This window comes from Tremella mesenterica (assembly GCF_000271645.1).
Source record: "Tremella mesenterica DSM 1558 unplaced genomic scaffold TREMEscaffold_19, whole genome shotgun sequence".
NCBI lineage: Eukaryota > Fungi > Basidiomycota > Tremellomycetes > Tremellales > Tremellaceae > Tremella > Tremella mesenterica.
Window position 1 is genome coordinate 351,359 of NW_006711243.1, and position 14,879 is coordinate 366,237.

At 46.0% G+C, this 14,879-nt stretch overlaps 7 protein-coding genes across 7 annotated transcripts; 3 read left to right on the forward strand and 4 right to left on the reverse strand.

The window, feature by feature from the left end:
* Positions 1 to 1,469: 1,469 nt before the first annotated feature.
* Positions 1,470 to 5,395, forward strand: TREMEDRAFT_66227 (uncharacterized protein; the record flags this gene model as incomplete). The annotated part of the gene is made up of 3 exons (XM_007008310.1): positions 1,470 to 1,805; positions 2,038 to 2,062; positions 2,682 to 5,395. 3 exons carry the CDS (start codon positions 1,470 to 1,472, stop codon positions 5,393 to 5,395), a joined length of 3,075 nt encoding a protein of 1,024 aa, XP_007008372.1.
* Positions 5,396 to 5,631: 236 nt separating this feature from the next.
* TREMEDRAFT_41300 (uncharacterized protein) lies at positions 5,632 to 7,832 on the reverse strand. Its single transcript, XM_007008209.1, has 7 exons — positions 7,596 to 7,832; positions 7,139 to 7,451; positions 6,712 to 7,085; positions 6,433 to 6,667; positions 6,101 to 6,384; positions 5,848 to 6,051; positions 5,632 to 5,798 (listed from the first exon to the last, which is right to left on the reverse strand). Exons 1-7 carry the CDS (start codon positions 7,762 to 7,764, stop codon positions 5,737 to 5,739), a joined length of 1,641 nt encoding a protein of 546 aa, XP_007008271.1. The 5' UTR covers positions 7,765 to 7,832; the 3' UTR covers positions 5,632 to 5,736.
* Positions 7,833 to 8,017: 185 nt separating this feature from the next.
* On the forward strand, positions 8,018 to 8,657 carry TREMEDRAFT_66229 (uncharacterized protein; the record flags this gene model as incomplete). The annotated part of the gene is made up of 2 exons (XM_007008311.1): positions 8,018 to 8,563; positions 8,610 to 8,657. 2 exons carry the CDS (start codon positions 8,018 to 8,020, stop codon positions 8,655 to 8,657), a joined length of 594 nt encoding a protein of 197 aa, XP_007008373.1.
* A 447-nt stretch (positions 8,658 to 9,104) lies between these two features.
* Positions 9,105 to 10,568, reverse strand: TREMEDRAFT_66230 (uncharacterized protein; the record flags this gene model as incomplete). The annotated part of the gene is made up of 3 exons (XM_007008312.1): positions 9,105 to 9,176; positions 9,197 to 9,864; positions 10,097 to 10,568. 3 exons carry the CDS (start codon positions 10,566 to 10,568, stop codon positions 9,105 to 9,107), a joined length of 1,212 nt encoding a protein of 403 aa, XP_007008374.1.
* A 678-nt stretch (positions 10,569 to 11,246) lies between these two features.
* TREMEDRAFT_66231 (uncharacterized protein) lies at positions 11,247 to 11,798 on the reverse strand (the record flags this gene model as incomplete). Its single annotated transcript, XM_007008313.1, has 2 exons — positions 11,247 to 11,541; positions 11,569 to 11,798. The coding sequence occupies 2 exons, from the start codon at positions 11,796 to 11,798 to the stop codon at positions 11,247 to 11,249; spliced, it is 525 nt and encodes a 174-aa protein (XP_007008375.1).
* Positions 11,799 to 12,435: 637 nt separating this feature from the next.
* On the reverse strand, positions 12,436 to 12,978 carry TREMEDRAFT_66232 (uncharacterized protein; the record flags this gene model as incomplete). The annotated part of the gene is made up of 1 exon (XM_007008314.1): positions 12,436 to 12,978. The coding sequence occupies one exon, from the start codon at positions 12,976 to 12,978 to the stop codon at positions 12,436 to 12,438; it is 543 nt and encodes a 180-aa protein (XP_007008376.1).
* Positions 12,979 to 13,803: 825 nt separating this feature from the next.
* TREMEDRAFT_35809 (uncharacterized protein) lies at positions 13,804 to 14,712 on the forward strand (the record flags this gene model as incomplete). Its single annotated transcript, XM_007008172.1, has 3 exons — positions 13,804 to 13,932; positions 14,243 to 14,362; positions 14,617 to 14,712. Coding segments are annotated over 3 exons (345 nt in total), but the record flags the coding sequence as incomplete, so codon positions are not given.
* Between the last annotated feature and the right edge of the window lie 167 nt (positions 14,713 to 14,879).

The following is a 14,879-nucleotide window of genomic DNA, read 5'->3' on the forward strand; positions in this document are numbered from 1 at the left end:
TCTCAAAAAGTGGTGCATTCCACCTCCAACTCCTCCACGCCTCTTCCTCGAAAAAGACCTCTTACCAACGATGTCGTCAATGGTCGAACAGCTTCCTTGAACTCTACTAGTACCGGTCGGCGGAAGATACCGACTATCAACCACACCCCAACTGAAAGACTCACCAAGCGAAACGATGAATGTCGCCAAGGATCAACATCATCCAAATCAACCTCTTCACCCCGGTCAATCCGTGAAATTTCTTCTCCAGAATTAAATTACCCCGAAACTTACTCTCCTTTTTATCGACGTAACGTCCGTGACGCCCGTTTAGCGTCGAAGAACCTATCTCAGGATAATCTTCGGGTTTCTTCGGATAAACGACGCCGAGTGACCATGCGGGAAACAACAACAACAATACGAGAAGTACAGATGGACTTCGAGACGCAAGTTGAAGGAGATGAACCTGATGAAAGAAGCATTATGGAAAGAAAGAAGATCGTTAATTTGAGTATGCGGAGAAAGCTTGAATACGAAACTTCTAGGTATAGTCCACCAACGGATGATTCGGATATGGATGAATTTGATAAATTGGAAATTGGTCATAAGGATTTTATCTTGACTTCTCCTAAGACTTTGAAGTCATTATTCCCTTGTTAAGGATGAGAGGTCTTATTTTACGGTCCCAGTACGAGTCGAAAAATCTATTCATCGATCATGTCCCTACTTTCTTTCTTCTAGCCTTTCACTCGACATTACTCTACGACGTCAATATTCCCCTGTTCGTTCCCAGACTCGTCACGGTGCTCTCGTATTATTCCCCTCTGCACTCGCTGTCAATGGGTCACCTATATGAGTCAAACCACCAGTGGTCGAGAAGATATCGTTACGCTCCATTGTCATCCTTCTGGAGAAGACTTCAATAGGATTGTGTAATGCCTTTGAGTCTCAAAACATGAGTAGGCGGGCTCAAGGACGTCGAGCTTGGAAGGAGTAGAGAGCAATCAACAATGGTGGGTATAAGTGATTACATGTTTAAGGCTCATCGTTGGAAAGTTCGGTACGTCTGACAAGTCTCATCTATCCCTCTCCTTTCCCCTTCTGCCCTTCTCTCACACTGATTCACGTCCTTTCATCGTTTCTTCCACTCTCCATTATGCCCTCTGAGTTCAAACTCTAGATATTTGGGTAGGATATGAGACTAAAGCTCAGTCTTCACACCCTCTCACCCTCACCACTTCAAAACTCAACAACCATCCAGATACCCACCGCACACACCTTTGCATCGTCCGACCAATATCACTACACCCTCCAACTTACAACAAAACATCGAAAATCGTTTCCAACCCCAAGTCGGTGCCTACCATCTTGCCGCCCAACTTCCACTTCATTACTCAACACTCTATCCACACACACGATCCTTACATCAACCCGTCAATCTCTACCAACAGGTCTTTCCTCCAGTACCCATCAACCCACAGGACACCACAATGTCACTCACTTGCAAAGGCTACGCCATGGCCCACACTATCAACCCCCCTCCCTCTGGACAACCCATCGACCCTTACGCAATCCTACCTTGTCCTCAACCCGTCGCTGTTCCTCCGGCACTAAGCGAAAGGTGTCGTGAGAGTCATGGCAAGAGAAGCTGCGCTAAAGCTGCTTATTGCTCCATGCACTGGTGTGGTTTTTGCAAGAAGGCCACTCGTGCTAGCGAGGGTAATTCGGATCTTGCTCAAGGAATACAGATTTCTCCTGCGGATTCTGGTCAAGCGATCAAGGCTCCTGAACATCAGACGGAGAGGGATGCTCGGAAAGATGAGCAGGTGTGTAATGGGTCGTGTGGGTTGGATGATGAGGTAGAACCGCTTATTGCCGATGTTAAGGTCGAGGAAGGAAAGATAGTTCATCAGGTTGACTTGGTAGAAATCGACTTGATGAAAGTTGATTAAGTCAATTTCTGTTTGACTTTTGTGTCTTTCTTCATATTCCAATGCATCCTTTCTTTTCTTCTCTATCTCATCATCGAATCTTTGTTTCATAACGCTGAACAACCAGTATGTCCTTTCGCAACTTGTCTACAGTATTGAATGATGTTCCCTCAATATTTCTCGACACAGCCTGGATGGAATTACCAGACGTCCGGATTCGATCGACGCACGGAAAGTTGCATTTCCGCTTCCGTTCGTCTAAAACGTCATTTGACCACTTGCACAAATGTATATCCGACATTGTAGACGTATTCGACCATATTCCCAATCCATCATCCAGGTGACCGAACTCGTCATTGGTTTTGAAGTGTGAACCATGGTGAGTAAGGAAGATATAAGGTGTTAAGGGAAAGGAAGAAAGAAATCATTCAATTTGAATCTCCTCGGCAGGTCTGAGATCTTTTTTCTTTTCTCCTCTGTTCATCTTACTCCTTGTTACTCATCGTCTGCTACCACATCCACTTGTCAATCAACTTGATAACTTTTGAACGAGTCTCGCAAGTCGAAAAACATTCAAAAGATAGCCTGGTGCTGTAGTGGTTGATTTCTCGTGACAATTATTTGATAGGTGTCGTTCTGGTAACGACACTCCTCCTCACCACTCTTACCTCACTCTACAACCTTTCTGATCTCGTCCATTTAGTAATTGATCTTTGATCTTTCACAAGGTAAGTCGATTTTGTCAAAGCTGGAGTTGTAATTGACATTCAGACCTTGGATCTCAAGCCCATTCCATATCTCACCCCATATTTCTCAACCCGGCCGAATCATCATCCCTCTGGACGATCCACTCCTTCAACGATCCCTGTAGTCCTATCGGACATCACAATCCAATACAAGTTCTCCAGGAATTTTTCGTTCAAGACTTGAAACAACAAAGAGGATTCATTCGCATCATGTCTTTATTCTCTCGTCGTCGTTCTACTCGTTCTCAACCAAAACTCAACATCTCATCTCCTATCCCTCTCAACGCTTCCAAAGCATTATCATCTATACCAGGTTCAAACCTTCCTAATCTTTCTATGCCAACTCTAATCTCTCTTGCTACTTTACCAGCTTTATCCGGACCTTCTTTATCAGGATCAACATTAGATTCTTTACCTACTCTTGCTGCTTTGAGGGATAAAAAGATGGATCATACTCTTTCTCCAACTACAGAAACCGGGATGAAATCATCATCATCGTGTTCGTCTGTGAACCAACAGATATCTCTCATGAGTGGTATGTTCCCAATGTATAGCAATCCGAATGAACAAAGAAAAACAAGAAAAAATTCTTTACTTTATGGTACAAGTAGATCTTCTTTCGATACGGATTATACTATCGATATGGAAGATAATCAATTACGTTCTTCTTTCTCTTCGATGGGTTCAAGATCTTCTTTAGATTCTTCATTACCTGTAACACCTATAACACCTATACGTATGTCAATTCAACAACAATCAAAACGATCATCTCTGGTCAAAGGGGATGTTCAATCTCAACCAAAGTCACAAACTCAAACTCAACAGGTGGGACAATCTCAACAAATGTTACAAAGTTCAACAGGTAAAATGAAAAGACCTGAACTACGTAAAATGTCTTCATGGTCAACAGCATTTTCCATCCGTTCCATTCAAAAATTAGAAATGGAAGAAACTGAACTTGAAGAGATGATCATTGTGAATCCCGAAGAAAACGATTGGGATTATAATTCCATTAAACGAGAAGAAATTTTATCTATAAAATTAGAAAAGACTAAAAATAAGATATTCACTCAATGGCGTTCTAGACCTCAGTCAAGGATAAGACAACCGAAAAGTAAAGAATTAGAAGTGGGATTACCAAATCCTAAATATACACCTAAATATACTTTCGCACCTCGATTTCCTCAATCATCTATTTCACAATCGGGATCGATAAGAAATGATAAGAATGGTTCTTCTCCTCGAACTATTTCTTTGGGTGGTCTTCCGAGTAATGGTTCTTCAAACAAACAAACAAGATGTCATAATGGAGTTGAAAGATCCAAATCGTATAATTCTCCAAATGATCGATTATATGGTCGACATGTTGAGGATGTAGATGTACGATCAAGATCTTCCACACCAACTCGGATTATCGAAAAACTCGACATTCATAATTCTTCTATCCATTCTTCACATGATGAAGATAAAAGAGAAAGAGAAGAATTCCTTCAATCTATCATATCTTCAACTTTATCAATCCCTCCACCTACTTTTCCCCCCGTTTCACGTCCGGATACAAGAAGAGGACATAGACGTTCTTCTGCAATATATAATATCCCACATCCTCTTTCACCAGCATCACCATTATCTTTATCTCGTGGTGCTTTCGATACTACTACTTTTACTTATCCTTCCATGAGAACATGTTCAGGAGAAGCAATGAGTTCATTTGCAAGTTTATCAAATGGAGTACCTTCGACTCCTGCGAGGTTGGTCTCGTCTTGGAGTATGACATTTGGAGAATCTTCAAGTAAGAGAAGAATATCAAAAAGGATTTCAAGAAAACATGCCGAGGAGAGACTTTTGTCAAACGGAGATGAAGATAGAAAAGGAGTCATGGAAAAAGAAAATGAAGAAGAATGGGGATTTAAATTTGGAAAAGGTTCACCATCATTATACGACAACGTATTCTATTCCCCACGACCTTGGCGTAAAAGAGGCGCTTTACCACTTTTACCTACTATTCATGGTTCTCCAACTTTTTCTACTTGTGCAGATCAAGATTCAAATTCTCCTCTTTTGATAAGTCCTCCTTATTCTATACAAAATAAACAAAACGATTCACATTTCTTTCACTTTCAAAATACCACAGGATGTTTCTCAGAATACGATCAACCAGATCCAATCTTTTTGATGCCAAAAAGGACAGATAGTGGATCTTCTAATGATACACCCCCACCACCTCAAGTTTCACCAAATTTATCTTGTTACGAAGGTATGTTCCCAAATACGGATTTAGAAGAATATCAAATCGCTTTGGCAGAGGCTTTGAAACTTGGTGGTCCGTGTGATTGTGATACATGTCTTGAGAGGACTCCTAGAGTTGATTCGGGAGTGTTTGAAGAAACAGAATCGGAAGGGATGGAAGGAGAATGTTCGGAAGTGCTTGGAATGACAAGTAGGAAGTTGAGTCTTGGAATGATGGGAGATTTCTCTTTTGACAACATTGGTGTTGTAAGTCAGGAGGGGCAGTCGTCAGAAATGAGAGAGGTGGAAAATGGGTGTGAGATTGAGGGAGAAGAGGAAATGATGGAGGTTATGGGGAAATTAGACTCGGTACTTTTCTCTCCTCGTACCATACCTCCTGGACCGAAACTTATGGCTGTCTTCGATGATAGTTACGTTTCACCACTCCAACTCCCTCCAAGCGCCTTTGAGAGGTTGAGCGGGTTCGAAATCCCTTCTGTGATGATATGATCGTCGGATAGAGACTGACATGGAGTCGATCATACCGCTTCAGTCTGCTGGAGGTGGGGTCCTATTGAAAAAGTATATCAGTACCAGGACAAGGTGGTATGACAAGGTGAAGATCGACCGCGAGTTGAGAGATCAGTAGTTTGATATGTAGTTCGACGTTGTCCCCGATATGCATGTCGATATGACACGAGGTTGTCGAGATACTCGCAGGGTCAGCTCAAGCCCGATCAGTAACATCCCATGCAGTTTGCCATTCATTTTTTACGAGACGACAGTAAGACCCATTTCAGAGCGGCACATGCTGACCGAACCAATCAAGATCCCACTCTCGTACCATCTATTTAGCTCTGTTCTTTGATAGCCTTCTCATGTTTGGCTTTGACATCTTCGATACCACCGACCACTGTCCGTCAGTCACCGCTACAGACTTGGACGAGACTGATGAAACCCACTGTAGAAAGAGTTCTCAGAGATATGGTCGTGCTTTCCGTCGAGGATCTCCTCGAAAGCCTCGATAGTCTCTTTCAAAGGGACCAATCGACCTTCGATACCGGTGAAGACCTGAGCGACGGCGAATGGCTGCGACATGAAACGCTGAATTTTACGCGCTCGCTCGACAGTCAATTTGTCCTCTTCAGACAACTCGTCCATTCCCACTGACACTGGTCAGCACACAGGCGGCAGGTAGATACGAAGGAAGCTCACAAATGGCAATAATGTCCTGGAGCGACTTGTAAGACTGAAGGATTTGTTGAGTACGGGTGGCAACGCGGTAATGACGCTCTCCGACAACACGAGGATCCAACATACGTGATTTGGAGTCAAGAGGGTCCACAGCGGGGTAGATACCCAACTCGGCGATAGATCGGGACAACACAGTGGTGGCGTCCAAATGGGCAAAGGTGGTGGCCGGGGCAGGATCGGTCAAATCATCGGCGGGCACGTAAACGGCTTGCACTGAAGTGATGGAACCTTTCTTCGTGGTAGTGCTGATTCATCAGCCAAAAGACTCAACGGGGCATCCAGACCACGCTCACATTCGTTCTTGCATACCACCCATATCGGTTGAGAGTGTGGGTTGGTACCCGACAGCGGAAGGAATACGACCAAGCAAAGCAGACACCTCGGAACCGGCCTGGGTGAATCGGAAAATGTTGTCAATGAAGAGCAACACATCCTGACCCTCTTCGTCACGGAAGTATTCGGCGATGGTCAGACCCGTAAGAGCGACACGCGCACGAGCTCCAGGGGGCTCGTTCATTTGACCGAAGACTAAAGATCAGCAAGATTGCGAGCTGCGATTGAACAGAACTGACCAAGGGCCACTTTGGACTCTCCCTCGAGGTTGATGACACCGGTTTCTCTCATTTCGTGGTACAAATCGTTGCCCTCACGAGTACGCTCACCGACACCGGTGAACACAGAGTAACCACCATGGGCCTTGGCGATATTGTTGATGAGTTCCTGAATAAGCACAGTCTTGCCGACACCAGCACCACCGAAAAGACCAATTTTTCCTCCACGAGCATAAGGCGCGAGTAAGTCGACAACCTTGATACCGGTCTCGAGAATTTCAGCTTGGGTGGATTGGTCGACGAATTCAGGTGCCTCGGCGTGGATCGGGGCCAACTTGACACCCTTGATCTCACCACGTTGATCAATAGGCTGACCGATGACGTTCATGATACGGCTGTTCGTCAATACGTATTTTTCGTTATCTCCGAGGTGAAGAGCAGAACTCACCCGAGGGTTGCGGGGCCGACGGGGATTTTGATCGGGGCGCCAGTGTCGACGACTTTCTGTCCACGGACAAGACCATCGGTACCGTCCATAGCAATGGTACGGACAGTGTTCTCACCCAAGTGTTGAGCGACTTCGAGGACGAGACGACCACCTGAGACTGTTGATTGACCCTCGGCGAATTGCACCTCGAGAGCGTTCAAGATAGGGGGAAGATCGTCCGTGTCAAAGTGGACGTCGACGACGGCACCAATGACCGTCTTGATGGATCCGGTCTGTAGGTTGGACGGTGTGGCGTAGGTACGGGTGGAAGAGGCTGCGTTTTTAGCAAGATTCTCCCATGACATACAAATTGAATCGGGAAACCTCCTGGCCGCAGAAGGACAGATCATCTCCATACTCGTGACACATATGATAAACCTCTGGGGTGACAAGCATGTGGAAGAACAGGAAGACCCACCATGTTGCTGAGGAACGCTGACCCGACTGCTCTGAGCGGTCAAAGTGGGGACGGCTTGCTGGGCTACACGGGCAGAAGTATTGAAGAAAGCGGCATTAGCCCTGGCGTTTTTCATGGCCTGAACCCCACGGCGCGACATGCGCATGGCCGAACGGGTGACCAAAGTCATGATGGCAGTGACTTTAAAGTATGAGACTGAGAGAAGGGAAACGTGGGGGAGAGAAGAAGAGGAGGAATGTTGCTCTGAGCGAATGGGATTCGGGTCGGTCAGGGAACAAGTAACGGAACGGCGTTATGTCGGCGTTTCCATAATGTCAATGTGGCACGACTTTCTCCCATGCATGTCCAACCCTTCGGCCGAGCATTTCCTCTCCTCGCAACGTGATACAACGACGAACAAGACACTCATCATGGCGAACAGCATGTCCCTGGTCACAAGGTTATTATCCACCAAAGCTCCCAAATCAACACCCAATCTTCCTGTTTCTCAACAAGCCATCCCTCTTACCTCTTTCCATCCCAGTATAGCCAAGCTCATCAAACATCATCTCCGACAACATGACACTGGCAGCATGGTCATCCGCAATCCATTCCTTCTTCATAAGCTTCCGAGACTCCCCTCACACCTCACAGAATCTCCTTCTAAAGTCGAAGTACCTTCACCTAACGTCATCGTACCTCGCTTCTCACGTCGCGCTCAGAAAAAGATGGTCTCTCGATACCCCCTTCGGTCCCTGCCGCCGTCTCCTGTGGTGGATGCAAACTCGACGACGACGGTACAGACTCCTCAAGGGGAGGTCGAGATACTCTGGGACGGGGATCCAACACCAAAAGAGCACAAGACGCCATACGATGGGAGAAGATTACGATTCAAAGGACATAAATTTCAACGACAACGGTCACAGCGAGAGAAAGAGCTGAGTGATCGTATGGCTGGCATGGATAAATTGGTAGCGGATTGGAGAAAGGTAAGTCATCTACACTTCGACACAGGTTGCTATATTGACACGACAGACGTCAGCGGAGACCAAATCATCTACACGATCACAATTACCATTCTGAACTCATGCATCCTGCCTCGAGTCATACACCATCCCCTCTCCACCCTCTCACTCACTCGACGCATCTGACACGTTCCCTGACGAGTTGAATCCACTCCCCTCCTTAGGACCCTGCACTAGCACCTCAAGACCTTGAAAGTTTGGTGGACCGGGCAAACGACGGTAATGATGCCACATCGGGGCTTCAGCCTTGTATGCAACTGCGACATTTTTTAATCTCCTACGCTTGTGTCGAACACTCGTCTCAATCATGACCGTAGCTGGGACATGTGTCTTCTTCGGACTGTCATCATTCTGTCCGTTTGTGTTCTGCTCTTCTTGGTGAAGGGCGACTCGAATACACGGTAGATGGTCGCCAGAAGGCAAGAGGAGGTAAACGGTTTCAATCTCGAATTTTACTACAGGTCCAGAATCGTCTAATTGAAGATGTTTGATGGTAAGATCGACCTTACTCGCCAGATCGGTCGCAGAACCTTCGTCCCCTCCTCCAAGTTGATCCACTACCGCCTGCCAAACTTGACTCATCACCAGGTCACTCACACCTAAACGTCCTCCTCCCGGATGAGGGTTGTGAACGATACTGATACTTTGTGACTCGTCTCGTAAAACTTGCTTGTCTTGACATACCGTCCAGTCTTCCCAATCGTTCGAGAAACGTATAGCGACAGTTTCAACTTGGCCTTCCCTCTTTCCTTTGTGTAAGTGGACCAGAACCTCTGCGACCCAACGATGACTCAAACTTCCGCCTGTCTCCATATTGCAAGGTACGAGAAAGTATATACTGATCTCTCTTCGTGCCTCTGAAGGACGTTCTTTACCCACAACATGTGTAAGTTCCCATCCTTCTTGTCGAAGCTGTCTTGCGACTCTTTCACCCGCGACAGCCACCGCCTCGGGTGGAGAATGGGAAAGCAGCCGGTGGTAGACTTTGGCAAAACGATCATTTGTTGTGTTCAAGAACTCTTGAGCTGGGAAATTGTTGCGAAGTTGACGACAGCAGGCGCAGGCAGAAGTACGGATGTGATGAGGTGAGAGAAACCATTTTGGTTGTTCTTCCATAGGTTTGGGTGACATTCTGACGGAAGTGATAGATTGAGTGGAAGATGACCGACGGGAAGAAGCGGAAGAGGAGGATGTGGAAGGAGCACTGGGAGGAATCATACTTTGGCGTAATGGATGAGGAGGCATGTTGAGTGAATTGTATGATGCTAATGATCAGTAAGTTTACTGCAATGCTAGAAAAGTCGAGAAAGAAGACGAGCGGGATATGAAACTGGGGTAAGGTAAGGGAGGTAGCGGGGTTGATTTGACAAAGGATCTTTCCAATCATAGTAAGGTCGATTTCGTCCACCGACGTCTGAAATTTCAAGCTCATCCTGATTCAGAATAATTTGAAGGGAACAAAAATTTCATATGCTGACTACCTAGACTGTCTCTAACTAGCTAAGGAAGAACTCCAATCACCGTCTACCCATTCGATGAAAGCGTCAATGAGCTCTTCCCTATCTACACTCGCCTCATCCCCCGATTTCCCAGAGCTGTTCATCGAATTGCCAGATATTTCTTGAGAGGACCCCCAGTCACTTCCTACCCATTCCATCAGAGCATCGATGAGTTCTTCATCGTCCGACTGCTCCCCGTTGGAAGCAGCAGAGTGAGGTGTTAAGGGTGGTGCGGAAGTCACGGAAGTACGTCGTGAACCTGTCGAACCGACCATTGAAGAAGCTTGATTTGAGAAGATTGTGGTCGTCTTACTAATGGGGGAAATGTTCGTTCCCGTCATTAAGGGCGAGAGATGGGTTTCCCGCTCAAAGCGACGTTCATGGGGAGTGTTCGGTTCTCCCGCGTTCGTCTCGGTGGCAGCACTTTCTGAATGTATATGTAAGGGAGGGATAAATGAAGAATCCGGCATGGTGAGTCGTCTGTTACGTGGAATATGCCTATTTTCACTACAATATGAACACTTTTTTTTGACAGAGGGATATTGACAGCTGATATATCAGATATATATCCACATGACAAAGGATGGTGCGAGGTCGGACTTTCGACAATATGAATGAGACCCCGTGCATTTGAAGGGAAGGTGACTGCGAGAGTGTTTGGCGGAGATGAAGAAGACATCGAAACGAGATGATGTGATTATTCGCCTTTACCTGTTAACCGAAGTTGGCAATTTTATATCACACGAGGCGACGACGTCGAAGTTTCTCATCTATTGATGATCCTTTCATCATTCTATGCCTCGTTCTAGCCGACCACCATCATCGATCAAGAATACAAAAATACCCCGGCAGGTCAGAATTTCGTGTGAATGTGGATGGCTACGACGGTTATGGATCTTCTGAACTCTTCGAGGGATCATCATAAGTGAGCTGGTACGGACATCGGTTGATCGGACGTCAAAACATGCATGTGAGTCAATGATCGATAATTACTCCTGATACCATATGTTACTCATCCAATCAAATCATTCTCCGCGTATACAATCAGCGTTCCCCACAATAGATCACTCGAGGTGAGACAAGTCGGGAGTTATGTTAGTGTAAGCAGAGTTAGTACTACAGAATGTGCTTCATCCGCCGCGATGGTCTCAGAGTTTGGACATGACCATGGAGGCGGCTGGTCTCTGTACCCAATATTCGACAACTACACTGTGTCTATGATCAATTGAGTCAGAAAAGGCACGGTCACCCGAATGCTCGACAGATGCGTTCTCCTTGTTGGTATCCTCAGGTTCGGCCGCGAGGATAGAATTCCCGCCCGAACCTCCCAATTCAAGTCTCCACAAACTCCACCCCGCCTCTAATGCGTCTCGAAACTTGTCACCGTGAGTCTGTGTCAGAACCGACCACGCCTCTAAGAGCAGACGACCCGCATCTTTCACGCTCGTAATCAGGTCAGAAGATACTGACAGTCTGCACCTAATGGTGACGGGACCGTCTTCACCCTGGCCGACTTTCAAGACAGAATCGGACGTGGGAGCAGGAGCCGTGGTTCTATCTTCCGAAAGAGGCATCTTAGAGTCGAGCAGGTCGAACGACGATGACTGATCCCCAGGCATTCGAGAGTCCGAAATCAAGTCGAATTCGTATGATTTGTCTTCCTCTCCATTGCTGTCTCCAGTAGATCCGTTTCCGGGCATCTTTATCGTATGAATCTAGGTGAGTAGACTGACGATCAATGTGAAAAATGTGAAAAATGTGAAAAATGTGTAGAATGAGGAATGGATAGCGATGGTCGTTCAAAAATCGTAGATGAAGTTCAAGATGAAGGACTTCAATATGTCATCGCTATTTAACCTCCTCATCGTTCGGTCAACCGGCCGAGGCTTAGCAACCCAATCCGAAGCCTCCGAAAGAGAAGGTACCATCAATCTCCTGTTTGGGTGATACTAGAAAGGATGTGTGAGTGATGGTTTTGCGGGGCGATGAAATCTTCTTCTATTCGTTCATCTATCTTTTCCCACCTTCTTTTCTTCTCGACTCCACTTAGCTTCTTGATTTATAAAGAGCTAGTCTCAAACGCCGGGAAGAGTCGCTCCACTCACCTTCTGACTTTGTCAGCGCGCAAGAAAGGCGGAGCGGGTTGAGACCGAGGGAATATATTTTGGGGACTTTGAGGGTGGATTTCGCTTAGCTTGGAAGAATTTTGAAAGAGAAAGGGTGTTTTAAGATGCATCGTCATCCTATCACGTAGATGCCTTCCTAAACACTATGAAGAACAGAATCAACATACGTCTAAACACTCATAAACATGAACATCACTCATACTCCTTTCCCCTAGGCCTCGACAACAGTCGTCTGGATAGACAATAGATCGGATGAGGAGTTGGACCAGATGGGATGTTCTGAGGAGGGAAGGAAATCTGAAGCGTCGGATGTACGTCGTACCACAAGTTCCGATGATGAATCTTCACGCAAACTGGCTGGGGAAGGTGGGTGCGGCCCTTTCGAATATAATATCCGTGAAGAGCTGAATTGTGTTTGAGCCAAACTCGAGGACAATTCCCCATCAAGGACGATCTTCACCGCAGGGAATTCTCTGTCTGTCGTTTGGTCATCCGGGTACGTATTGGAGCTATAAGCTGGTCCTGAAGTTGGATCAAGCGGGAACGAATCGAAATTGTCTGTTAGGTCGGGAATCAAATCATCGGTTTCTTCAGCATCCAATGAGGTAGCTATGCTGGATGGAGTCGGAGGACAGGATGTGTTTGAGGAACGTATCGAACTAGTGTCTGTGCTAGAAACACTACGGTCATCGTCTTCACAACCATCATTGACGGTTTCGATCTGATCGATGGTTTCTCCATGAGTCCCTTCCATTCCTGTCGTTTTCACCTGTAGGAGTGCGTCTGAAGTGGACACCTCAATTGAGGTTGAATTATTATATATCAAGTCATAAAGTATGAATCTATCTTTCACCTTTGATACACTTTCAAGCCCGCTCTAGACTCTTGAAGGCTTTGATACCCAGAAGCTAGAGGGGAGAGGGTGAAGTAAGAGAAGAGAAGGAAGGATATGACGATGAGGTGCCACGAATCTGGACTCCGCCACATTCAATTCGCTTGGTTGATACGACGTAACATGATTGGTTCATCCCCTGATTCCTTCCCTCCATCTAAACTCTCTCTCTCTCTTTCTCCTCCTACACCTCACATCGAATATCACATCTCATATCCACAAGACCGTGGGACATCATGTTGATCGGAGGTCCTCTTGGCTGGTCGTGAGTTTCTTGCTGATGTCGTCTTCTTTCCACCGAGAGTTTCAAAAACAGATCTCCGCTTAGATTATTTTCTCATGAGTTTGGGAGAACCATTTCTCACTTTTGCTTCTGTCACTTTGACAGCAAACGCTCATCTTTGTGGGCTTGATAGTGATGACGTCTGATGTTCTCTCTCTATCAGATCTTGTCCGCAAAAACAGACGATCAGGTATATGGAAGGCGAATCAGGATTTGAAAGTTCATGCGAAGTTTGATGATTGTTATCTGGTCCAAGATGAGATACGGGGAGATAGGAGAAGAAGTTTCTTCATGATATCGACGATAAGAGATAAAATGAGATTGACGAGAACCACAGGGCTGGATGGAGATAAGAGAGACGAAGGATTCTCAAGCTTACCCATAGACTCGCTCCTCTGCTCAAACAACATATACCATCAGTTTACAACGCTTTGAAACCCATTGCTAGTATTTACGCAAATGCGGCCGGTCATAGGAAGATGGGTTTGAGGTATGACGATTTGATCATTGAAGAGAGAGAGGATGTACAGAAGGTGAGTTTCTATATCCTTTTCTCTTGTCGCGTTCACATCCCTCTAGGAGATTTTTTCCTTTTACCATCTCATCAAACCTTGCTCCTCTTGTACAAGATCATCACACATTCCTATTTTATCATATCCCTTATACCACCAAGTCTCTTCACCCATGTACGCCAGATGAAGAACGAAGGCAGAATATCTTTTCTCCTTCTGTCACCAGTTTCTGCCATGTTTTACGATGGATTTGCACGACCCAATCAGCGAATATATCCTAGCCTTGCGCTTCACTCACAATCCAGCATCGTTTACAAAACTGACACACCAGGCTATTAACCGTCTACCCACTCGAGAATCCTACGACCGTGTTTTCCGTATGCGTCGAGGTATCCTCCAGAGTGCCGCTCACAAACATCTCTCGAAAGAGGAATGGGTCAAACCTGAGGAGGTGTGTCCCGCGATGTCTTCACACCCTATCCTTATCATGATCGTGGAACTCATCGTCATCATCAGACCCTCACACTCCATCACTTCATTTCACATTGCGACCCGTACTTCACGAGATGTCGTAACCCTCGACCTTTCCCACTGGCATGGTGAACGCCCCAGAAGAGCATACATCATTATCATGTCAGGGTGGTATCAACACGTCATCAAAAATATATCAGACTCAAGGAAGTGAATAGACGTGCTGATTCACAGGACGTTCGTTACCTCGCACCTATCGTCGAACAGGTAGCTAAAGAAGATGCTGAAAGAGCCATGTGGGATTCTATGGCTGTCGAACGGAAGAAATAGATTGTCTCCATCTCGCATGCACATTTGCTCCTTGCCCTTGACCTCCTATACGCTTCTCCTTGTCACATCTGAACCGACCTTTCTCCGCTTGTCTACATACCCCCCTCACTCGCTGACTTTCGAGAGTGTATACTCACCAACTGCCTCATTATTGATTCGAACAGTGA